The following is a 26,385-nucleotide window of genomic DNA, read 5'->3' as shown; positions in this document are numbered from 1 at the left end:
TTGGGGTGATAGTCTGCTGATCATATCATTGGCATGTGCTGATAGCTGGTGGAGAAAGTGAAGGCTAAGATCTCTGACACTTGGATGCTGCTGGAGATTAGGCACCTGCTCATCCCCTTGTGGATCATCAGAAAGGACCCAACCAAAGTAGGTGCAAAAGATAGCAGGGGAACATTTGTTTCTGGGGAAGGTGGGACCTGTACAAGCCAGACGGGTTGCACCTGAACTAGAATAGGACCAACATCCTTGTGGGGAGGTTTGCTGGTTCTATTGAAGTGTGGGTTAAATTAATTTGGCAGTGGGATAGGACAAGGAGTGGAGATACCACAATGCATGATACACAGCCAAATAGAGAAGGAAAACTAAGTCATTCTGGAGGGCAGAGTGACGATAGACAAGTTAAGGCACAGGGGAATATGACAAGGCTGAATGACATTTATTTTAATGCAGGGAGCATTAATGTAGGGTAAGGCAGATGTACTGAAGATGCTGATTAACACATGAGAGTCTGATATTTTTGCTATCACAGAAACATGGCTAAGGGAGGAACAGGACTGGCAACTCAATATTCAGGGTATAGAATCTTCAGACGAGACTGGGGAGAGTGCAAAAGGGGAGGTGATGTTATAATGTTAATCAAGGAGTCAATTACTGCAGTGAAGAGGGTGATAGCTGAGCAGGCTGCTCAGTTGAAGCCTTTTGGGTGGAACTTAAAAACAAAAAGGGGGCAATCACTTTACTGGGAGTGTGCTATGTGCACCCAGATAGTCAGATCTGGGAGAGATAGAAGAGCAGACATGTAGACAAAGTTCAGAGGAGTGTAAAAATAATCGGCTAATAATAGTAGGGTGATTTAAATTTCCCCAGTATTAATTGGGATAGGCAAAGTGTGAAAGGATAGAATCACAGAACCCTACAGTGCAGAAAGAGGCCCTTTGGCCCATCGAGTCTGCACCGAACACAATCCCACCCAGGCTCTACCCCATATCCCTACATATTATACCCACTAATCCCTCTAACCTTCACATCCCTGGACACTAAGGGGCAATTTCTTAGCATGGCCAATTAACCTAACCTGCACATCTTTGGACTGTGGGAGGGAAGCAGAGTACCCGGAGGAAACCCACGCAGACACGAGGAGAATGTGCAAACTCTACACAGACAGTGACCTGAGCCGGGATTCAAACCCAGGACCCGGGAGCTGTGAAGCAGCAGTGCTAACCACTGTGCTACTGTTCCGCCCGGCATAGAGGGGGCGGAATTCTCAAAGTGTATCCAGGAGTGCTTTTTGATCAAACACATAGTCCTTCAAGAGGCACAGGACCTAATTTAAAGAAATGAAGTTAGGCAGTTTGTAGAAGTGTGACTGGGGGAGCATTTTGGTGATAGTGACCATAAGTTGGTGAGATTTAAGGTAGTTATGGAAAAGGACAAAGATGGACTGAAAATAAAAGTTCTGAATTGGGGGAATACCAATTTTAATAGAAGAAGACAGGATCTGACCTAAGTGGGCTGGGAACAGCTACTTGTCAGAAAATTTACATCAGTCTCATTCTAGAAGGAAACAGTGAGAGTTCAATGCCAGTATGTTTCTGCAAGGTTAAAAGGTGAGAGCAACAAGTTCAGAGAACCCTGATGTCAAGGGATTGGATCATGAAAAGGAGGGAGGCTCACAGCAGGGGTCTCAAAACAATGGATGCTCTCGAGGAATAAAGGAAGTGCAAGGGGGATCTTAAAAAGAAATTACAAAAGCAAAGAGGGGGCATGAAAAAATATTGGTGGGCAAAATAAAGGAAAATCCCAAGGAGTTTTATCGGTATAGTAAGGGAAGGAAGGTAACTAGGGAAAAAGTAGGGCTCTTTGCGTGGAGATGAAAGATGTAGATGAGATATTAAATGAATATTTTGCATCTGTTCACTATGGAGGAGGAGGATGTAGATATAGAAAGCAGGGAGTGGGACTCTGATATAATTAAACAGATTAGCATTCAACCGGAGGATATGTTAGCAGTTTCAATGGGCTTAAAAGCAGATAAATCCTCAAGCCCAGATGAGATGTATCTAGGCTGCCATTTGAGGCAAGGCAGGAGATTGCAGGGGCTCTGATGCTAATTTTCAAACACCTCTGGCCACGGGAGAGGTAAACACAGTAAGAAATCTCACAACACCAGGGTAAAGTCCAATAGATTTGTTTGGCTTTTGCTACCAAATAAACCTGTTGGATTTATGCTAAATTCTCTCTCAGTGTAGCCGAATAGGTGCTGGAGTAACTAAGGGATTTTCACAGTAACTTCATTTCAGTGTAAATGTAAGCCAACTTGTGACACTAATAAATAAACTTTAATTTCCACTTGAAGAGGCAAGGATTAATCAATGATAGCCAACGAGCTTTGACAGAGGGTGATCATGTCCAACAAATTTGATTGAAGTTTTTGAGGAGGTGACTAGATGTGTAGATGAGGGCAGTGCAGTTGATGTAGTCTACATGGACTTCGGTAAGGTTTTTGACAAGATCCCATATGGGAGGCTGATGAAGAAGGTCAGAGTTCATAGGATGCAGGGCAATTTGGCAAATTGGATCCAAAATTGGCTTAGTGGCTGGAGGCAGAGGGTGGGTGATACTGGAAGTTTGTTTATGTGACTGGAAGCCTGTGTCCAGTAATGTTCTACAGGGATCAGTGTTGGCTCCCTTGCAGTGTGAAGTATATATTAGTGATCTAGACATGAACGTGGGAGAGATGATCAGTAAATTCGCAGATGACATAAAAATTGATGGTGTGGTAAATAGCGAGAAGGAAAACCTTAGATTACAGGACAATACAGATGGACTAGTCAGATGGGCAGAATAGTGACAAATGAAATTTAACCCTGAAAAGTGTAAGATGATGCATTTTGGGATGAGTAACAAGTCAAGGAAATCCAAAATCTTCACTCAGAGGGTGGTGGGTGAGTGGAATCGGCTGCCTTTGGTGGTGGTGGAGGCGAATTCGTTAGGGTCTTTTAAGAGACTCCTGGATGAGTACATGGGACTTATAGGATTGAGGTAGGCCTAGTAGGTAGGGATATGATCAGTGCAACTTGTGGGCCAAAGGGCCTATGTGTGCTGTAGTTTTTCTATGTTCTATGTTCTTCTATGTTCTAAAATGAATGGTAAGATGCTAGGAAGCATAGGGATATTTCAAAGACAGGTAAAGAAGGCATACTTGCCTTTATTAGCCAAAGAGAAGAATGTAAGAGCAGGGAAGACAATAAGAAGTCTCACCACACCAGGTTAGAGTCCACCCAGTTTATTTGATAGTAATCTCACAAGCTTTCGGAAATGGTGCTCCTTTGTCAGGTGTGTGGTTGGACTCTAACCTGGTGTTGTGAGACTTCTTACTGTGTGTACCCCAGTCCAACGCCGGCATCTCTACATCAAGCAGGGAAGAGTCAGGAGGTTATGATGGAGCTGTATAAAATGCTAGTTAGGCCACAGCTGGAGCACTGTGAACAATTCTGGTCACTACATTATAGGAAGGATGTGATTGCACCAAAGGGGTACTGAGAAGATTCATCAAGATGTTGCCAGGCCAGAAGCGTTTCAGCTATGAAGAGAGGCTGGTTGTTTTCCTTAGAGCAGAGAAGGCAGAGGGCGTCCTGACTGTGGTGTACGAAATTATGAGGGACAGATTATGAGGAAGAGTTTGAGAGGATTGAGGAAAAACATCTTCACCCAGAGGGTAGTGGGAATCTGGAACTCACTGCTTGAAAGGGTATTGGAGGCAGGAATCCTCACAACATTTAAGAAGCATTTACTGGAAACACCACAGGATACAAGGCTGCAGGCCAAGTGCTGGAAAACAGGATTAGAATGGAAGGATGATCGATGGCTGGGGAAGACACAATGGGTTGAAGGCTCTCTTTTTATGCTGTAGAGCTCTATGACTAACATCAAACAGAAATGGCAGAGGTCACCAGAGCAAAGCTACGATGCAATGAAACATAAATACCTCAGCCCATGAGGGAATCCCAGCCTCCCACCTAATAAAGGATTAGAAGCCACAGTGTAGTTGAATTGTAGCACAGCCTTATTCGTCCTGTAAGCAGATGGTAATGTGGGTGTCATAGGTCTGTCTGCCACATTGCACCATCATCTGAGCATCTTCTGCTGCATTCACAACAATGACTCCCTCATCAACATTGTCCACCCCTTCCTCCTCATCAAAGGGAACATCTGGCTTCTCCATCATCCCTTCTGCAAAATCATCCCCCTTTGCTGAGTGAGGCTGTATAGGGGCCCACTAGAATACACTGATCCTGGGCACTTTTTCTGTTGAGTATAGCAGTGCTCTACCTGAATGGCCCAAGCAGTGGAACCCAAGTTTTAGATGTCCCTTTGCGGGTTCCCATGGAGACAAGGACTGCTTTGTATCTCTCCTCAGCAGCAGTCTGTGCAATCGGCTCTGGTACCATTACTTGCTCCTCTGTGCGTATCTTGTCACCAAGGGGCCAACCCTATAGCCAATGAGGTGGAGCAAACACTTGTGGTGTCTTCATGACATGGATATCGAGAGTGCTCCCAGGATAGCAGAAACATACTGACCAGCTGCACATTCAGAAAGTGAACATCCTTTCTGTTTCTGAATGTTGTGGCCTAATCCCCGGGAGATCTCATTGCCACATCTGTGCAATCAATTTCCCCTTGTACCTATGGGAATCTAGCAATTGCAGAAGATTCCACATTCCTGGCTATCTGGTGCCCGGGATAAGGAGTGAACTTCACCAAATAATTTGTTCCTCTGAAGAGGACCCATGCCAGCTCCCACATGCATTCGTGTGTGGCAGACTGGGATATTCCCTCATTATCACCAATGGGGACCTGGAAAGAGCCAGAAAGATTACAAGTATGTCCCTTGCTCTTTCCACAATCATTCTGGACCTCAGGATCTCCGAAAGCTTGATTTGATTTGATTTGATTTATTGTTGTCACATGTATTAACGTACAATGAAAAGTATTGTTTCTTGCGTGCTATACAGACAAAGCATTCCATTCATAGAGAAGGAAAGGAGAGGGTGCAGAATATAGTGTTACAGTCATAGCTAGGGTACAGAGAACGATCAACTTAATGCAACGTTCAAACATTCAAACATCCGACAGCAGCAGGGAAGAAGCTGTTGATATGTGACCTCAGACTTCAGTATCTTTTTCCTGACGGAAGAAGGTGGAAGAGAGAATGTCCAGGGTGCGTGGGGTCCTTAATTATGCTGGCTGTTTGCCAAGGCAGCGGGAAGTGAAGCCAGAGTCAATAGATGGGAGGTTGGTTTGTGTGATAGATTGGGCTACATTCACGAGCATTTGCAGTTCCTTGCAGTCTTGGAGACAGCAGGAGCCATATCAGGTTGTGATACAACCAGAATGAATGCTGTCTATAGTGTATCTGTAAAAGTGGGTGAGAGTTGTAGCTGACATGCCAAATTTCCTTAGTTTTCTAAGGAAGTTGGGAAGTTGGTGGGAAGCAGGATTCTCGCATAGTGCTCCCTATGATCTTCTCCCCTTCAATCCCCCACTCCCTCAGCATTGTTACAAATTTCCTCCCTCCGTCCGTGTGTTGATCAGCAGAAGCTATCCTTCAGCACATCCTCTCCTCCAGCTCCCGAGGTTGCTGGGATCAAACTGGAAGGAGAGCCATAGGCCAGACATCTATGTTACTGTGTCCAGAGGGTGACTGAGGAACACACACCTGAGCACAGGCTTCTCACCGTGGTGCCTCAGTGATGGCCCTGTAGTCAACCAGATGGGCTCACCATGAACTCCTTAACTCCACCCACCCAAAGCACCCTCCACCAACATCAAGTGATAACACTTCCACACCAATTGTGTTTTCCATACAACTGAAAAATTAATTCCACCATCTTCCATTCTCTGGTCATCACTCATCAACTTCCCTAGCACCCATAGCCCACCCAATATAACCAATCCTCTCCCTTCTGTACCTTTCACCCTGCACATGCTGCCTCTCCCCTCTGAGCCTATACCTGTTATTGTTCCTGTGTCCACTCTGACCTCTCCCAACATTCACACCACCATTTCTGAACATTTCCATGACTCCCCTCCCCACCCAAAAGACCTTTCGCTATCTGATGATTACTCTGAACCTACAACCCTACAACATCCCTCACCCTCCTCACTGTGACTGTTCTCTCTGCTGTCCAGTGCCCTCAGTTCAATACACCACAGTAGGCAGCACCAATTCTTCTGTTTAGGGCAATCTCTCTCCTACCATCCCTGCCTGGAAACACTGTCATCCAATCAATCATCAGACTCTCACACTCAGGAAACAAGATCCTTCCCTTCCTCCCTTATCCCTGTACCCTTGCATTCTTCCTTATTCCAGATTCCCTCCCTTCCCACCCAGGACTCTGTCCCTCCCTTGATCATACTCCCTGCCCCATGCCCCTAATCCTGCCCCTAACCTACCTTCTGGAACAACACTCCTCAGTGAGGTAAAGTGCAGCAGCTACCCATTGCAACTTCAGGAAGTTGACTCCTCACCTGCTGCACTCCACTTATATCACATAGAAATCCTTTAATGCCGAAGGAGGCCATTCAGCCCATTGAGTCTGCAGTGACTACAATCCCATCCAGGCCCTACTCCCCATGTCCCCACATATTTACTCGCTAATCCCTTTAACCTATATATCTCACGGCTCTAAGGGGCAATTTTTATCATGGCCAATCAATCTAATCAGCACAACTTTGGACTCTGGGAGGAAACCAGAGTACCTGGAGGAAACCCCCGCAGACATGAGGAGAATGTGCAAACTTCACATAGACAGTGACCCAAGCCGGGAATCGAACCCAGATCCCTGGAGCTGTGAAGCAGCAGTGCTAACCACTGTGCTACTGTGTGCTACAGCATTGGGTAAAAAAATTGACAGATTTTTATTTAGTTTATTTGTGAGTCACAAATGAGGCTTACATTAACATTGCAATGAAATTACTGTGAAATTCCCCTAGTGGCCACAGTCCGGTTCAGTGCACTTAACCAGCACATTTTTGGGATGTGGGAGGAAACTGGAGCACCCAGAGGAAACCCACACAGATATGAAGAGAACGTGCAGACTCCGTATAGATGTTGACCAAAGCTGGGAATCAAATGCGGGTCCCTGGCGCTGTGCCATTGTGCCACTCAGGTCATGCTGCAGCTGTACAGAACCTTAGTTAGATCTCATTTAGAATATTGTGTACAATTCTAGTTGCCACATTACCAGAAGGATGTGGATGCTTTGGAGAGGTACAGAAGAGGTTTACCAGGATATTGCCTGGTCAGGAGGATATTAGCTATGAGGAAAGATTGGGTAAGCTCAGTTTGTTCTCACTGGAGCAACGGAGGTTGAGGACTGACCTGATAAAATATGCAGTTTTAAATTTGAAAGGTTGCATTGCTCGATTGTGGATATCGTAATTAGGAAAAGGAATTTAGTTCTGACAAGATTGCCTTTTAATTAGCATGCATAAGCCACCCTAAAATTGCCTGAATTTAATAGTTATTTTAATTTTGTGTCAGGAGTCTAATTTTTGGCTGTCCACTCAAATTAACCTCCCCCGCTATCCACCTTGCCTACTGTTACCAGGAGCAGCACAAGGCTCTGTGCATGGCTGTAAGGTGACCGAGACTGGGAGCTGAACTTTGAAGGATACTTGATACTTCAGAATGACAGGGAGCTAGGAAAACATGGTGGGGTAGCTCTGTCAGTTAGCACTGCAGTGAGAGATAACTTTAGCTCAAAAAAGGAAGATGTAGAATCAGTTTGGGTGGAGATAAGAAAGAGCAAAGGTCAGAGGTCACTTGTGGGAGTAATTTCTAGGGTCTCAAACAGAGGTTAATCTGTAGGGCAGAATATCCAGGAAGAACTAAATGGGGTGTGTGAGAAAGGTGCCACAATGGTCGTGGGTGGTTTTAATTGACGTATAGTTTGGGGTGAATCAGATTAGTGAAGATAGCCTGGAAAAAGGATTCATTGAGCCTATTCAAGATAATTTCTTAGAGTAGTATGTTTTAGATCCAGCCAGGGACGAAGTTATCCTGGACTCGGCAAACTGCAGCATGCTACGGTGCAGAGGGACCTCGGGGTCCTTGTGCACGAGTCGCAAAAACCCAGCCTGCAGGTGCAGCAGGTGGTCAGGAAGGCGAATGGGATGCTGGCCTTCATAGCAAGGGGGATAGAATATAAAAGTAGGGAGGTCTTGCTGCAACTGTACAGGGCACTGGTGAGGCCGCAGCTGGAGTACTGTGTGCAGTTTTGGTTGCCGCACTTACGCAAGGATATTTTGGCCTTGGAGGGAGTGCAGAGGAGGTTCACTAGGCTGATACCGGAGTTGAAGGGGTTGAGCTATGAGGAGAGGCTGAATAAACTAGGCTTGTACTCGTTAGAGTTTAGAAGGATGAGGGGAGATCTCATTGAGACGTACAAGATGATGAATGGGATGGATAAGATAGAGGTGGAGAGGCTCTTCCCGCTCAGAAAGGATAGTAGGACTAGAGGGCACAGCCTCAAGATAAGGGGGGGTGCAGTTTAGAACGGAGTTGAGGAGGAACTTCTTCACTCAAAGGGTGGTGAATCTCTGGAATTCTCTGCCCGTTGAAGTGGTGGAGGCTGCCTCGCTAAATATATTTAAGACGCAGGTAGATAGGTTTTTGATAGGCAAGGGGATTAAGGGTTAGGGGGAGAAAGTGGGAAAGTGGAACTGAGCCACTTCAGATCAGCCATGATCTTATTGAATGGCGGGGCAGGCTCGAAGGGCTAGATGGCCCACTCCTGCTCCTATTTCTTATGTTCTTATGCAATGAGAAAGGATTGATCAACAATCTTGTAGTAAAGGAGCCTCTAGGCAGTAGCAATCATAACATGTAGAATGTCATGTTCAGTCTGAAGTTGAGAAGTATGGTTCTAAAGCTAGAGTATTAAACCTAAATAAGGATATAAAGGCAGAAGTAAATACAGAAAGTAAGTTAAAAATTAGTACAGTAGAAATGCAGTGGCAGATATTTAATAACTCTTAGTAAATGATTTAATCTGGCCATGATTCTCCCAAAAGTGCTGAATTGGTGGGAAAATGATTCTAGATCCCAAATGTTTTGTTAGTTCAGCTTCTCACCTGAATCTCCACACTCTGTGCACTGCAGAGATCCCAGTCATGAATCTCATTAAAGACCCGGAGGTGGGGGGGACTTATTCGTGCTGGTGTTTAACAGTTCTAGAACTCTGTGCATGTGCAGTGGTCCCAATCTGTCAGACTCCCCATTTGCCGGCCAACCTGGGACAACTGCAGGCCTGCCCCTCCAGCCCCTCTCTCCCCACGGCCCATCGTGGCCCCCACAGCAATTCCCAGGCCAGCCCTGACCTCCCCCCACCCACTGTCCCGGTACAGCCCAGCTCCCCAGCAATGGCAATCCCCCCATCCCCCCTCACCCCAGCAGACTCTCCAGCTGACCCACCTCCGGAGTCAGACCACCCCCCAGCTGGGAGGCAGACCACCTCCCTGCTGAGAGGCAGACCCCCATCCCCACCCCGGCAGACCATGCATCCCCAGCCTGCCCCAGCTGCTGCCCTTCCTCCATTCCAGACTGATCCTGGCTGCAGATGGCTGCGGGACTCCCCACCGATCACCCTAGGCCCCATCCACAAAAGGCCTACCCCTTTGGCCCTGCCTGATGCCTGATGGACAGTGCCAAGATGCCCCCTGGGCATGGGCACTTTGCCCCTTGGGCAGTGCTTGGGGCACAGGGTAACTGTCAGGGTGCCCATACTGGGGGGCACCACCTTCTCCCTCCACCCGATCCCTGGGGGGTCCTGATTACCCTCCCCCTTAATTCTAGTGGAGTCTCCTGCTAGTTCCCCGAATGTAGGAAGCTAGTCTAAATCCTGCCGGTATGAAGTACTCCTGGCAGGGTGGGAGATTCAATCGGGATCAAAAAGTTCCAATAATTAGATTTAAAATACATTTATAACATATTAAAAAAAGATTTAAATGATTTATCTATCTTCCCGCCAGATTTCAGCGTGGTCTGACCAGCAACTGTTCGCTGGCTCTGGGAGATGCGCATGTGTTCCCGACGTGTACGCGAATCCTGGAACAAGGCCAGCAATGCGAATCTCCCACCCCAACCCACCAGAAAAGTTATGCGTTGCAATGGGAGAATTGCGGCCACTCTTTGAATCATAGAGTCATAGACATTTACAGCATGGAAACAGGCCCTTTGGCCCAACTTGTCCATGCCGCCCTTTTTTTTAAAACCCCTAAGCTAACTCCAATTGCTTGCTTTTGGCCCGTATCCCTCTATACCCATCGTACCCATGTAACTGTCTAAATGCTTTTTAAAAGATAATATTATTTTCGCTTCTACTACTACCTCTGTCAGCTTGTTCCAGACACTCACCACTCTCTGTGTGAAAAAACTGCCTCTCTGGATACTTTTGTATCTCTCCCCTCCCACCTTAAACCTATGCCCTCTTGTTTTAGATACCCTTACCTTTGGGAAAAGATATTGACTATCTACCTTGTCTATGCCTTCATTATTTTGTAGACTTCTGTAAGGTCAGCCCTCAGCCTCCTACCCTCCAGAGAAAAGAGTCCCAGTCTATTCAGCCTCTCCTTATAACTCAATCCATCAAGTCCTGATAGCATCCTAGTAAATCTTTTCTGCACTCTTTCTAGTTTAATAATATCCTTTCTATAATAGAGTGACCAGAGTTGCATATAGCACCCTAAGTGTGGCCTTACCAATTTCTTGTACAACTTCAACAAGACATCCCAACTCCTGTATTCAATGTTCTGACTGATGAAATCATTTGAGAAGGATACATTGTCCATGGTTGAATAACCTGGTTAAAGTCCAACGGGTTTATTTGGAATCATGGGCTTTCAGAGTGCTGCTCCTTCATCAGGCCACTCTCCGGATAAAGGAGCAGTGCTCCGAAAGTCCGTGATTCCAAATAAACCTATTGGATTTTAAACTGGTGTTGTGAGATTTCTTATGATGCCCACCCCAGTCCAACGACAGCATCTACACATCATGGTTGAATAAGGAGAGGATTGTATCAAATCAAAAGAAGCACTACAATTCTACAAAAATTAATGGCAGGTCAGGAGATTGAACAGATTTTAAGAACAAGCAAAGAATGATATAAAAAGAGGGAGAAATTAAGTATAAAAGAAAGATTGCTCGAATTATGAACAGTGTAAGAAGTCTCACAACACCAGGTTGAAGTCCAACAGGTTTATTTGGTAGCAAAAGCCATAAGCTTTCGGAGCGCTGCTCCTTCATCAGGTGAGTGAGTGCACACTCCAGAACCCTTGGGTTTTTAATGAGATTCATGACTGGGACCTCTGCAGTGTACAGAGTGCAGAGATTCGGGTGAGAAGCTGAACTAACAAAACAGTTGGGATCTAGAACCGTTTTCCCACCAATTCAGCACTTTCGGGAAATTGGTGGCCAGGTTAAATCTTTACTGAGAATTATTAAATATCTCCTTAAATGTCTGTGAGCGCATCAAGAAGCTAGTGGCTTTTGCAAGACGACAGATCAGTGACTATCGCTGATTGCTGTGCAGACACATGGATTTGGGCCGGTGTCTGTGGGAGTTTGCGCATTCTCCCCGTGCTTGTGTGGGTTTTCTCCGGATGCTCCGGTTTCCTCCCACACCCCAAAGATGTGCTAATAGGCTGATTGGCAGTAATAAATTGTCCCTAAGTTATATTACTTCAATGTGGATGGCCATAAAACATTAGATAAGGGTCATGGGTGGAGGGGGGGACTGGTGGTGTTAAGATGGCAGTGCAGGCTCGTTGGGCCGAAGGGCCTGTTTCCCGGGCTGTTTTTGTTCTTTGTTCTTTGTTGTTCTTTAAAACTATTAAAGTGAAAGACTGACTAGTTCTCAGGACAGGCTGGCCTGGGCTTTGAAACTTAAAAGAAGTGACTGCAGAGTGAATAGAAACATTGATTATAATCTTCCAACATTACTTAGATCCTGGAAAGGTTCCAGCAGATTGGGAAAAAACAAATGTAGCACCTTTAAGTAAGAAAGGAGGGATTCAGAATGCAGCAAACTAAACACCGGTTTAACATCTTAACTTTTGTCATAGAACTTACTGGAATCTGTTATCAAGGAGGGTATAGCAGGATGACTAGAAAACCTCAATTCAATCATACAGGATCAACATGGTTTTCTGAAATGAAAATTATGTTTAACTATTTTATTTGGATTCTTTGAAGAAGTCACAAGCAAAGTGGTATAAGGTGTGGATGTATTATACTTAGATTTCCAAAAGATTTGGTAACACGCTACGTCAAAGGTTACTAAGGTAAATAGGAGCTCATTGTGTAAGGGGTAACTTGGAGAAAGGATTGGTTAGCAAACAGGAAGCAGAGTAGGGAAAGTGGATCATTTTCAGTTTGGCAAGATGTACCTCGTGCAGATTGGTGCTGGGGCCTCAGCTATTTACAATCTATAGCAATGACTTGTATGAAGGGACTTAATATATGGTAGCTAAATTTTCTGATGATACAAAGTTAAGTGGAAAAGTTTTTTTTATTCCTTCGTGGAAAATGGGTGTTGCTGCTGGTAAGCATCTGCTGCCCATCTCTAGTTGCCCAAAAGCAGTTGAGAGTCAACCACATTGCTGTGGATCTGGAGTCATATGTAGGTCAGACTAAATAAGGGCAGCAGATTTCCTTCCCTAAAAGATATTAATGAACTGGATAAACTGAATCAGTGCAAAGTGACATGAGTAAATTGTGAAGACATAAAAGATTTATAAAGGGAATTAGATAGGTTACGTGAATGGGCAAAACTTCTAGGCAGATGGAGTATAATGTAAGAGACCAGAATATTCCCTTAAATGGAAATAAATTACAGAATCCTGTGCGAGAGTGGGATTTGGGTCTCTTGCAACATGAAGTGAGAAGGAACTGGGTTTCTATAAGAACCTGATATAGTTTCCTGGTCATCAGAACTGAGACTGGCTTCTTATTTCAGAGCGATTGAACTCATTGAATTTAAATTCCTCAGCTGCTGTTGTGGGATTTGAACTCAAATCTCGGGATGATTAGCCTGCTCTCTGGATTACCATTCCAGTAACATAACCATTATGTTACTGTTCCTGACATCTCATTTCCATCTCCATTTCATCCCATTTACAGTTTAAATAAAATCCATTGAAATGTGAAGTGGATTAAATTTATCCCATTTCATTTTGACTCAAACATTCATTTAATGAATTAATCTGATTGAGGTTTTGCTGTTTTTGTGAAGTGCTGGGAGGGAGAATTACTCTTTCCTGCAATCTCATTTATTAAACTGCATTAGTGACTGGCTGACTGTCTCATCCCATTTATGAGTGTGTGTGTGTGTGTGTGTGTGTGTGTGTGTGTGTGTGTGTGTGTGTGTGTGTGTGTGTGTGTGTGTGTGTGTGTGTGATCATGAACAAGGGTGAGCGTAAATGAATGAGTGAGGCAGTGAGTGGGTGAGTGAGATGGGAGGAGAGATTGAGTCAGGGAGACAGATCCTGATCTTTGAATTCTTGTCAATGCTGGACTGGGGAATCAGGGTTTGTATTGGAAAGTGCTGTGGGTTCAGATAAGGTTGTCATGATGTAGAGATGCCGGCGTTGGACTGGGGTATACACAGTAAGGAGTACTTCAGATACTTCTTACTTCAGATAAGGTTGTCAGAGAGGAATGAACAAGGTGAATGGCCTAGCAGCAGAATCTGCCATATCTCCCTCAACCCATTCTCAAACTTCATGGTGGGATTTGAACTCCTGTTCTCTGGATTACTGCTGTTGCAATATAAACTCTCCAGCAGCGTAGCCCGTACATGATATCACCACAGCATCTGTGTAGGAATTGATTTCTTTGCAGCAATGTTACAGTCACAGTCTGAATAGATTCTCACCCTGAAGACTTTCCGGCTCACTCACCCACTCATATTGAATACAGACTCAGAGAACAGAAGCTTCGGAGACGGAACAGATTGGGAAATGAGAGAGCGAGTAAATGTGTAAAAAAAACAGCTACATATTCAAACATGCAAATGATCAGAAAAAGGCTGCTAAATTCCTGCAGGATTTTCGGGCACTAACTGATTAAATGGCAGCAAGAAGCCAATATTTATCTCTTAACCAAGATGAACTCGGCATTAGCTGGCCCATGGGATCTTGCTGTGCACAAAGTGGCTGATCTGTCTCCTACATGACTAATTACTGACTGTCTGGGAAGTGTTATATATCACCCTGAGCTGGGGATGCTGACACGACAAAGCTTAATCTGCTCTGACTGGATCCACTCGATGTTTCAGACACAACTCCAACAGTGGAATATGGAACTGCTGGCAGAGTGCGATTGTTTCTAAAACAGTTCATTAATTGACTGAGAGAATAATTCCCTCTGATAAACTACATGTTCTGCAATAAATTATACATTTTTAATTATTGGTGAAACATATGGCTGATTATTAAATCAGGAGTATTCCCCAAGCAATGATGTAGGAACCAGTTACGCTGAGGAGATAATGAACAGAATGAGCAGATAATACATATCCCCACACAGAGCGGAATTTACAACAATTGCAGGACTCTTTGTAACTGACTGAGATCAGAGCAGATTCTCACACAAGGTGACATGAAAACAACATGAATTGGGGCCAATCTGGTGATATTTGTACTCAGTCAACACCTTGTGAAAAGAAACATCTCCAAACAGCTCAATCGAGAATAAACATTACAAACAGCACTGTCACTAATCACAACAGCAAACACTCCCCACTGGAGATATCAACCAGTCAGATACACAACAGTAAACACTCCCCACTGGAGATATCGACCAGTCAGATACACAACAGCAAACACTCCCCACTGGAGATATCGACCAGTCACATACACAACAGTAAACACTCCCCACTGGAGGTATTGGCCAATCAGATACACAACAGCAAACACTCCCCGCTGGAGATATCAACCATTCAGACACACAACAGCAAACACTCCCCACTGGAGATACCGACCAGTCAGATACACAACGGCAAACACTCCCCACTGGAGATATCAACCAGTCAGATACACAATTGGACATGTTCCCTTCCAATGCTGGACCCTCCTGTGATTGAAAAGCTTTTACTGATGCAATTTTTAAAAAAATGGCAATTTTGGAAATCAGAATTACACCTCTCCTTAACTTTCTCTACTCTCAGGGGAACAATCCCAGCTTCTCCAGTCTCTCCACAATCATTGAAGTCCCTGATCCATGGGAACATTCTCATAAATCCCCCATTCTCTCTCCAATGCCCTGACATCCTTCCTAAAGCGTGGAACTCAGAATTGGACCCAATCCTCCAGCTGAGGTCTAACCAGTGATTTATAAACATTGACCACTGTACCCTAGTTCTTGTATTCACTGTGTCTGTTATTAATTCCAGTGTAGGTGTTTGAAGGGAATTCACTTTGTTAAAACCATGCCGTGCTTGTCCATTCACACAAGAGTGGCTCATTCAGAAAGGTCTCTACTCACCAGCGTGCAGTACATCTCCGGGGTCTCTCCACATGTACTATTGGGGGGATCCAACCTGATCTTTAGGAATCTGGTGAGGAGAGCAGCCTCAGGCTGACAGGCCATGTAATCCCAACTGACCCCCTGATCCCAGTGAACCTGAGTCTTACACAGGTCATAGTGTCCCCAGGATGGGAAATGCTGGGCAGTGAGAGACAAGCTCACCCAAAGGGCCTGAAGAGGCAACAGACTCAACACACTCATCACTTTGATTGGACCCTAGTCAGAGAGGAAAGATCTCAGTCCGTCTGGGGTTGATTCAAGATGTCTCCACTCTGACTGGATTCTCACTCAGAGAGGAAGGAACTCAATGTGTGCTGGTGTTGAGAGTGTTAATATTCCAGTTGCTTTTCCCAGTGTTGGTGAGGGTGTTCCAGGTAATGGGAATTCTAGCTGTTTTCCCTAGAGCTGGTGGGGATGTTCCAGATGTTAGTATTCCAGCTGTTTTCAGAGTGTTGTTGGTGATATTCCAAGTTTTGGGAATTCCAGCTGTTTTTCAAGTCTTGGTGGGGATATTGGAATTCCAGCTCCTTTCCCTGTTATGGTGTTGTTGTTCCAGATGTTGGGTTTCTATGTAGATGGATTGTTCAATATGTTGGGAATTCCAGCTGTTTTTTCCAATGATTGCTGCAGCAGACAGATGTTCTGATTGGTTAATCAGTCAGTATTTGGAGCCAATGTGATGACGATCACCTGAGAGAGTTGGTTTTCCATCGGTTTCCTTATTTCCTTTTCCTTCTGGGATCAGCTCCCTGTCAGGAGAGAAATGAAATCAGTGATTTTGGAATAGTTGCTGCTCCTGACCTTTGACCCTGACCCCGAGTGTCCTCCTCCAATCAGCTGCAATGTGAGAGGGAAAGAAAGACCAATCGGGAAACTCAATGGGAGGTCAATAAATGAGACACAGAAAGATCCCAAATGAGAGAGAAGCTTTTCTCCGCCCTCCATCATCTCAATCCAATCTCAGCAGCTTCTCAAACTGAAAAAAACAACAAATTATTCCCATTTTTATAGAAATTTCTGATTCTGTTAAACACAAATTCAGAGTTTGGTGATCCATCCCACAATCTGTTTTACAACACAAGGTGATACTCTGCGTAGTGACTGATATACAGACTTATACAGAGATATTTATAAACCCATTTTGTATGATAAATACTACAGGATTTTATAAACTGCTACACAGCAAACAGAAATAGTCTCTGAAAGTCTCACATCCTCCCACGTAATTCTGTTCCCCGTCAGAGCGAACGTCACGATCCGCACACACCTTCTGAAAATCAATGTGACTCTACTGCTCAAACCCCTCAAAACACACTCTCACCCTCTCCAATCCCCAACACGCACTCATCCTCTCCAATACCCCTAACACACACTCCCCCTCTCCAATCCCCAACACACACCCTCTCCAATCCCCCCAATGCACACTCACCCTCTCCAATACCCCCAACACTCACCCTCTCCAATCCCCAACACACACTCACCCTCTCCAAAGGCCACAGTTGGAATACTGTGTACAGTTCTGGTCACCCTATTATAGAAAGAGAACAAAGAACAAAGAAAATTACAGCACAGGAACAGGCCCTTCGGCCCTCCAAGCCTGCGCCAACCATGCTACCCAACTGTACTATACCCCCTACCCCTTCCAGGGACTATATCCCTATATTCCCATCCTACGCCCCTTAAAAATCACTCCCATATCCACGTTCACTACCTTCTCCAGCAGTGAGTTCCAGGTACCTACTACTCTCTGTGTAAAAAATCTGCCTTGCATAGATAGGGTGAACAGTTGGAAGCTTTCTCCCAGGTCGGAAATGACAAGCACAAGGGAGTCACAAGTTCAAGGTAAGGGGGAGGTTAAGTTCAATACAGATATGTGGGGGATGTATTTTACACAGAGGGTGGTGGGGGCCTGGAATGCACTACCAAGCAAGGTGGTTGAGGCAGACACACTAAGGTCATTTAAGACTTATTTAGATAGCCACATGAACAGACTGGGAATAGAGGGATATAAACAGATGGTCTAGTTAGGAACACATGATTGGTGCAGACTTGGAGGGCCGAAGGGCCTGTTCCTGTGATGCATTGTTCTTTGTTCTTTTGTACATCTCCTTTAAATCTTGCCCCTCAGACCTTAAACCTGTGCCCCATAGTAATTGACTCTTCCACCCTGGGAAAAAGCTTCTGACTATCCAATCTGTTCATGCTTCTCATAATCTTGTAGACTTATATCAGGTCCATCGTTCCAGTGAGAACAAACCAAGTTTCTCCAATCTCTCCTCATAGCTAATGCCCTCCATACCAGATAACATCCTGGTAAATCTTTTCTATACCCTCTCCAAAGCCTCCATATCCTTCTGGTAGTGTGGCAACTAGAATTGAACACTATGTTCCAAATTAGCGTAACTAAGGTTCTATAAAGCTGCGACATGACTTGCCAGTTTTTAAACTCAATGCCCTGGCTGATGAAAGCAAGCATGCCGTATGCCTTCTTGACTACCTTCTCCACCTGTGTTGCCGCTTTCAGTGAAGTGGTCTGAGTACCTGCACACCCTGAGCCCTTTGCCTATCAATATTCTGAAGGGTTCTGCCATTTACTGTATATTTCCTATCTGTATTAGACCTTCCAAAATGCATTACTTCACATTTGCTTGGATTAAGCTCCATCTGCCATCTCTCCACTAAGTCTCCAACTGATCTATATCCTGCTGTATCCTCTGATGGTCTTCATCATTATCCGCAAATCCACCGACCTTTGTGTCATCCGCAAGGTTACTAATCAAACCAGTTACATTTTCCTCCAAACCATTTATATATATTACAAACAGCAAAGGTCCCAGCACTGATCCCTGAGGAACTTGTCACAGCCCTCTGTTCAGAAACACACCCTTCCACAGCTACCCTCTGTCTTCTATGACCGAGCCAGTTTTATATCCATCTTGCCAACTCACTTCTGATCCCATGCGACTTCACCTTCTGTACCAGTCTGCCATGAGGGACCTTGTCAAAGGCCTTACTGAACTCTATGCAGACAACATCCACTGCCCTATCATCTTCATCACTTCCTCATCATTTCCTCATCTTCATCACTCCCTCGAAAAACACGATCAAGTTAGTGAGACACAGTCTCGTCTTTACAAAACCATGCTGGCTCTCGCTAATATGTCCATTTATTTCCAAGTGGGAATAAATCCTGTCTCAAAAAATCCTCTCCAATAATTTCCCTACTACTGATGTAAGGCTCACCGGCCTGTAATTACTTGGATTATCCTTGCTGCCCTTCTTAAACAAAGAATCAACAATGGCTATTCCCCAATCATCCTGTAGCCAGGAGGATACATTTTCCTCCAAATCATCTATATATCCCTGTAGCCAGTGAGGATACAGAAATTTCTCTCAAGGCCCCAGCAACGTTTTCCCTTGCCTCCCTCAGTATTCTGGGATATAAGGTAAGTCTACCTTAATGTTTTTTAAGAACCCCAATACCTGCTCCATTTTGATCTCAACATGACTCAAACTACCTACACACCCTTCCCCAAATTTATAATCTACAAAGTCCTTCTCTTTGCTAAATACTGACTCAAAGTACTCATTTAACACCTTGCCCATTTCTTCTGGCTCCATGCATAGAGTGCAGAAAAGATTTACTAGTGTGCTTCCAGGACTTGATGGTTTGAGTTACAAGGAGAGGCTGGATAGACTGGGACTTTTTCTCTGGACTGTAGGAGGTTTGGGGGTGATCTTATAGAGTTCTATAAAATAATGAGGGGCACAGATCAGCTAGATAGTCAATATCTTTTCCCAAAGGTAGGGGAGTCTAAAACTAGACGGCATTGGTTTAAGGTGAGCGGGGAGTGATACAAAAGTGCTCAGAGAGGCAATTTTTTCACACAGAGGGTGGTGAGTGCCTGGAACAAGCTGCCAGAGGTAGTAGTAGATGTGGGTACAGTTTTGTCTTTTAAAAAGCATTTAGACAGTTACATGGGTACGATGGGTATAGAGGGATATGGGCCAAATGTGGGCAATTGGGACTAGCTGAATGATTAAAAAATAGGTGGCGGCATGGACAAGTTGAGCTGAAGGGCCTGTTTCCATGCTGTAAACCTCTATGACACTATGATTCTAATCCCCAGTGCACATGCACCCGCTCCAATTACTAACACACACTCACCCACTGGGTTTTTCCGTCAATTAACATTTATTTCATTGTCATCAGTAGATTCTTAATTCCAGGTTTTTTTTATTGAATTCAAATTCCACCACCTGTCAAGATGGGATTTGAACCCAGGTGCACAAAATATAAATTGAGTTTATGAAGAATACCACTACACCATCACCTCTCCATTATCTGATCTGACACTGATTTATGCCAAGGGAGCAGAGAATTGCAGAGATGGTTTGAATTTAGTTGCTAAGTTCGGTCTTCATGTGTAGGGAGTTTGAGAGGTTGAGATAGTTTGAAAATCACTAGTTTTTATGTGGTTATTATTTTGTATTTTGATTTATTCTGTTCTTAAGAATTTTCTGCTAAAATTGTTGATAGTCATTTCAATAAATCAAAGCCAGCATTACTGCAAACTAGGCTGATTCATTAATTAGACAGCCTTAATTGTGAGACAATTAAAGAATAAGTAATTCATTTATAGATATGTTCAAAAGGATGGAAATCTAATTTGGAACACAAATGCTTTTAACTTTTATAATTATAAACATATTCTTAACAATCGATGATGAATACCGACCCTTATGGTGCTGTGGGAATAAGATTATTGTTAATTTCTCAGGCCACAGAATAAAGAGATGAGATGAATGTTAGCTCTGACTAGGAGAGTCCAATAGGCCCTTGGCTAAGGGGCCTCAACTCCAAATGGCAGACAGCTATGTTGACCAATGATTGTTCAAGACCCAGCCTACCTCAAGGTAAGAGATTTTAGTTTGAGAAAAAGCATTTTCTGAAAACTGAGATGACACGTGGAATTAGCTAAAAACCAATGGACTCGTTCTTATTTCATTTGTGACAAGTTAGAGAACAATTTGTTATTTTTTCAACAATTGGCTAAGGTTCAATATTTGAAGGTGGAACAAACGGGATCTGGAGCAGTCGTTGTGGGTGAGGATGGATAGAAAGACAAAGAGAGATGTGAAGAGAAAGATGTGGGTTACCATGGAAGGGACAGATATATACAGGAAGCTCAACCAGCAAAAGAGAGAGGGAGAGAGTGTAATACTTATAGGGAGATCTGAGAGCTGTTTCCCATGATTTTTATGATTTGGTCTGATAAGGGCAGTGAGATGTCTGTTCAAAGTTAAGCTCTCTTCACTTATTGTTAGTTACTGCTAATTATTGTTAATTAATACTCTATCTTATCTTTATGACTTGCTATCTTTTACATGGTTAATAAGCATTCTGAATTCATCATTTCAAGAGTTCTTTCTTGCTATGTGGCTAAGTCTCTTGGACCTGGTGTGATTTGTGATTAGGGGTTTATTGCAAACAAGTTAACTGCATTAATATTATTTCAGAAAAGTAGAAAATATGTACCAGGGTTGGGAGGAGGGGGGTAATTCCAAATATTCAGGTCAAGACAGCAGAAGGCACAGCCCCCAATGGTAGAGCAGAGATGGTGGAGGAGGAACAAGAGATCAGAGTTCGAGAAATGGCAAAATTTCAGTGGATTATAGTAGCTGGAGGAGGTTATAGAGATAGGGAAGGGTGTAGGAGCCGGAGGAGGTTACAGAGATAGGGTGGGGTATAGGAGTTGGAGGAAAGTAACAGAAATAAGGAGGGGTGTAGGAAGTGGAGGAGGTTACAGAGATAGGGAGGGATATAGGAGCTGGGGGAAGGTTACAGGGATAGAGAGGGGTGTTGGGCTGGAGGAAGTTACAGAGATACAGAGGGCTGAAGAGCTGAAGGAGGTTACAAAGATCGGAAGAGGTGTGGGACTGGCGGAGGTTACAGAGATAGGGAGGGGTGTCGGGTATAGAAGAGTTACAGAGGTGGGGGGAGTGTAGGGCTGGAAGAAGTTACAGAGATCGGTGGGATATAGGGGCTGGAGGAGTTTCCAGAGATAGGGAGGGGTGTACAGTCATGAGGAGGTTACAGAGATAGGGAGGGATGTTGGGTGGGATATTCTCACTGTTAAACTTGACTTTGTGAAGGTTGTGAATCTTTCTGCTGATTTTAATGGATCATTTTCAGTGATCACATTAACCCCACAACTTATAAATCAATATCAATAACTACCCTTTGGGAAGTGGCGAATTTGGTTTGAATTTATAAACCATTCAGAGCTGGAGGGAATTTGAATCTTGCCCAGTGTATCCTTCTGGCATCTGGGTCAGTTTAATGCCTTCAACTGGAACCTGGGTGATTTTGACATTGTATGAAATATTGGTGAAAGGTAATCGGATCTGCATTAGCCATCAGGGAAAATGGGACAAGGAAAGGTTCCGATTGTTCATTCAAACTTTCTCGCAGCAAGGTTGCTTTCAACTCAGCCAATTCCATTGTTTGGGTCTTTAGCTTTTTTCATTATTAAATATTTAATAGAAAAGGTTCCTCTGCCTCATTAATCATTAATAAATTCAGCCAATGGGGAAACAGGAAGTTCCTCAATGGAAGCCAATTGAAATCATAAGAACATAAAAACATAAGAAATAGGAGCAGGAGTAGGCCATCTAACCCCTCGAGCCTGCCCGCCACCCAATAAGATCATGGCTGTACTGTCGTGGCTCAGTTCCACATTCCCGCCCACTCCCCATAACCTTTAATCCCCTTGCCTATCAAAAATCTATCAACCCGCATCTTAAATCTATTTAGCGAGGCAGCCTCCACCACTTCAACGGGCAGAGAATTCCAGAGATTCACCACCCTTTGAATGAAGAAGTTCCTCCTCAACTCCGTTCTAAACTGCCCCCCCCCGCTTATCTTGAGGCTGTGCCCTCTAGTCCTAACCAATGCTGGGAGCAATGAGGGGGGGTGTCAGACAGGGGGCTCAATTCCAGACGTCCCGTCCCAGGGTGTGAGACTGGGGCGCACAGACAGAGGGTGCTGTTTCTGTTCGGAGGACAACATTCATTGCCCATCCCTAATCGCCCTCGAGAAACTCTGGTAAGCTTCCTCCTCAGAAACAGAAACATTTACAACAATGAATGTCGCAGTTCAGCCACTCACATGGGGGCAGCTCCAACAACACTCAAGAAGTTCGACACCATCCAGGACAAAGCACACCGCTTGATTGACACGACATCCACAAACATTCACTCCTTCCAACACTGACATAAGAACATAAGAACATAAGAAATAGGAGCAGGAGTAGGCCATCCAGCCCTTCGAGCCTGCCCCGCCATTCAATAAGATCATGGCTGATCTGTCGCTGCTCAGTTCCACTTTCCCGCCCTCTCCCCATAACCCTTAATCCCCTCTCCTATCAAAAACCCATCAACCCGCGTCTTAAAAATATTTAGCGAGGCAGCCTCCACCACTTCAACGGGCAGAGAATTTCAGAGATTCACCACCCTTTGAGTGAAGAAGTTCCTCCTCAACTCCGTTCTAAACCGCCCCCCTTTTATCTTGAGGCTGTGCCCCCTAGTCCTATTGTCTTTTTTGAGCGGGAAGAGTCTTTCCACCTCTATCCTATCCATCCCATTCATCATCTTATACGTCTCAATGAGATCTCCTCTCATTCTTCTAAACTCTAACGAGTACAAGCCCAGCTTATTCAGCCTCTCCTCGTAGCTCAACCCCCTCAACTCCGGTATCAGCCTAGTAAACCTCCTCTGCACTCCCTCCAAGGCCAAAATATCTTTGCGCAGGTGCGGCGCCCAAAACTGCACACAGTACTCCAGTTGCGGCCTCACCAATGCCCTATACAGCTGCAGCAAGACCTCCCTACTTTTATATTCAATCCCCTTCGCTATGAAGGCCAGCATCCCATTCGCCTTCCTGACCACCTGCTGCACCTGCAAGCTGGGTTTTTGCGACTCATGCACAAGGACCCCGAGGTCCCTCTGCACCGTCGCCTGCTGCAGTTTTTCGCCCCGTAAGTAATAGTCCTTCCTACCATTCTTCTTACCAAAGTGGACCACCTCACACTTGCCAACATTAAATTCCATTTGCCATTTCCTGGCCCATTCGCCCAGCCTATCTAGATCCTTCTGCAGACTCTCCACACCCTCCGCACAATTTGCCGTTCCCCCAGTCTTGGTGTCATCAGCAAATTTCGACACTCTACACTCGGTTCCCTCCTCCAGATCATCTATATAAATGGTAAAAAGCTGAGGCCCCAGCACCGACCCCTGGGGCACCCCACTAGTCACCATCCGCCAATCCGAATAGCACCCGTTGACCCCCACTCTCTGCCTCCTATTTGACAACCAATCCTCTATCCACGCTAACACCCTACCCCCAACTCCATGTCCCTCGACCTTCTGCAATAACCTCTTGTGAGGCACTTTGTCAAACGCCTTCTGAAAATCTAGAAAGACCACATCCACCGGCTCTCCTGTATCCACCGCCCTAGACATATCCTCATACTGACGCTCAGTAGCACCTACAAGATGCACTGCAGCAATTCACCAAAGATCCTTAGACAACACCTTTCAAAGCCACAACCATGTCTATCTAGAAGGATAAGGTGAGCAGATACGACGATCTGCAAGTTCCCCTCCAAGCCACTGACCGTCCTGACTTGGCAATATATATCCGTTCCTTCACAGTGACTCAGTCAAAATCCTGGAATTCCCTCCCTAAAGGCATTGTGGGTCAACCCACAGCATGTGGACTGCAGTGATTCAAGAAGGCAGCTCACTACCACCTTCCCAAGGACAACTAGGGGCGGGCAATAAATGCTGGCCAGCCAGTGACGCTCATGTCCCACAAACTAAAATTAGATTTCTCCACTTAAATCGCACTTTCCAGTTTTTGCTCTGCTGCTCTGTGTCGCTGTCGTGGAGTTTTGGAGCACAGAGAGAGACCCTTCAGTCCATTGTCCCGTGCCAACCATCATGCAGCTGTCTGTTCTATTGCCACCTATTGCCCTTCTGTAATATTCTTCCACTCTACCCATGTGTCAGCTCATTAACTGCAGGAACCCTCACTCAATCCTTTGTTACCTCGGGAGTCGGCAATCCCAACAAGTTCTGGCTTCCACTTTCCAAACGTGTGCTTATCCAAACTCTGCTGCTGAGTGGTGAATTATATCAAATCTGGCTCCCCTGTAGCCTCTGAGCATCGTCCTCACAGGACATACTGCCACCCAGCTTAGCGTTGTCTGCAAATCTGGAGATATTGCATTCAGTTCCTTCATCCAAATCATGAATGTATATTGCTGGGGTCCCAGCATTGAAGCCTGTGATACCTGATTAGTTATTGCCTGCCACTCTGAAAAGGACTTGTTTATTCCCATTTATTCCCACTCTCTGCTTCATGTACCCATCCAGATGCCTCTTGAATGTTGCCAATGTGCCTGCTTCCACCACATCCTCTGGCAGCGTGTTCCAGATACCCACTACTCTCTGCTTGAAAAACTTCCCCCGCACATCCCACTTAATCTTTCCCCCTCTCATCTTGAACCTGTGCCCCCTTGTAATTGACACTTGCATTCTCAGTAAAACCCTCTGACGATCCAGCCTGTCTATGCCTCTCACAATTTTGTAGACCTCAATCGGGTCTCCTCTCAGCCTCTGCCCTTTCAGTGAAAACAACCCTAGTTTATTCAATCTCTCCTCATAGCCAACACCCTGGAGACCAGGCAACATCCTGGTGAACCTTCTTTGCACTCTCTCCAAGGCTTCCACACCCTTCGGCTAATGTGGCATTGCATTGCAAGAACTTCATGCAATACTCCAAATGCAACCTAACCAAGGTTTTATATAGCTGCAACATGATTTGCCAACTCTTATACTCAATGCCCCGACTGATGAAGGCAGGCATGCCATACGCCTTCTTAATCACCTTGACCACCTGTGTTGCCACTTTCAGGGAACTGCAGACCTGCACGTCCAGATCGCTCTGTATGTTAATGTTCCTAAGGGTTCTGACATTTACAATATAATCCGTATCTAAATTGGATCCTCCAAAATGCATCACTTTGCATTTGTTCGGATTAAACTCCATCTGCCATTTCTGTGCCCAAGTCTCCAATCTATCCATATCTTGTTGTATCCTCTGACAATCCCTGCCAATCTTTGTGTCATCCTGGGTGGACTGAGCAGAACAGTGCAACCGGACAAATATGAAGGGTTTTAGTTGCTGCTGTGTATGTCACTCACTCTGCCATTAATGTAAGTTCTCTGTGTTAAACTGTTCCACAACACTTCTCCGTTTCCTAATGAACCCCATCATTTACTCCCAGCCTTCTCATTATTATTCATCATTAATATTCAAGAGGATTGAATCCAGACTGGAACCAGAGTTAACAAGGAATTGAGTTTAAGAAATGATCTAAACAGTGAAAGGAATTCTCTCCCAGTAACTGCTGCACACACTTCCCCCAAGAAACATGAGATCAACAATTAATGTGTCAGTTTTATAAACCCCAGAACAACACAAGCAATAACTCGGGATTTATTTGTGTTTAGAAAGAGTTCAGTAACCTGATCCTTAGATTAGATTTAAAAGATATCTGAGGGAAAAGGAATCGATCAAAACATAAACAGTGCTTTGAAATCGCAGCACTCTGCTCTCACAGAAACAAAACCAGGGTCGCTGAGTTGTTCCACATCTGACCTCATACACATCCTGATTTAATCACTCTATCATTGGTGGGTGTTCAGTGTGAAACCACATCGAGGGAGTG

The 26,385-nt window shown here is 44.8% G+C and overlaps 1 protein-coding gene across 4 annotated transcripts in view; it reads right to left on the bottom strand.

The window, feature by feature from the left end:
- LOC145347545 (netrin-G1-like) overlaps positions 1 to 26,385 on the bottom strand; it is a 306,935-nt gene that overhangs the window by 72,153 nt on the left and 208,397 nt on the right. For all 4 annotated transcript variants that reach the window (XM_080195069.1, XM_080195071.1, XM_080195068.1 and 1 more), the window contains exon 2: positions 15,548 to 16,338. In XM_080195069.1, the coding sequence (XP_080051195.1) occupies positions 15,548 to 15,790 (243 nt within the window). In that variant the 5' untranslated portion in view covers positions 15,791 to 16,338. The remainder of the gene's footprint in view (positions 1 to 15,547; positions 16,339 to 26,385) is intronic.

This window comes from Carcharhinus amblyrhynchos, chromosome 9 (genome assembly GCF_965287045.1).
Source record: "Carcharhinus amblyrhynchos chromosome 9, sCarAmb.v2.hapA, whole genome shotgun sequence".
Lineage (NCBI taxonomy): Eukaryota > Metazoa > Chordata > Chondrichthyes > Carcharhiniformes > Carcharhinidae > Carcharhinus > Carcharhinus amblyrhynchos.
Note: the sequence above shows the minus strand (reverse complement) of the source record. Positions and strands in the feature narration are given on the sequence as shown.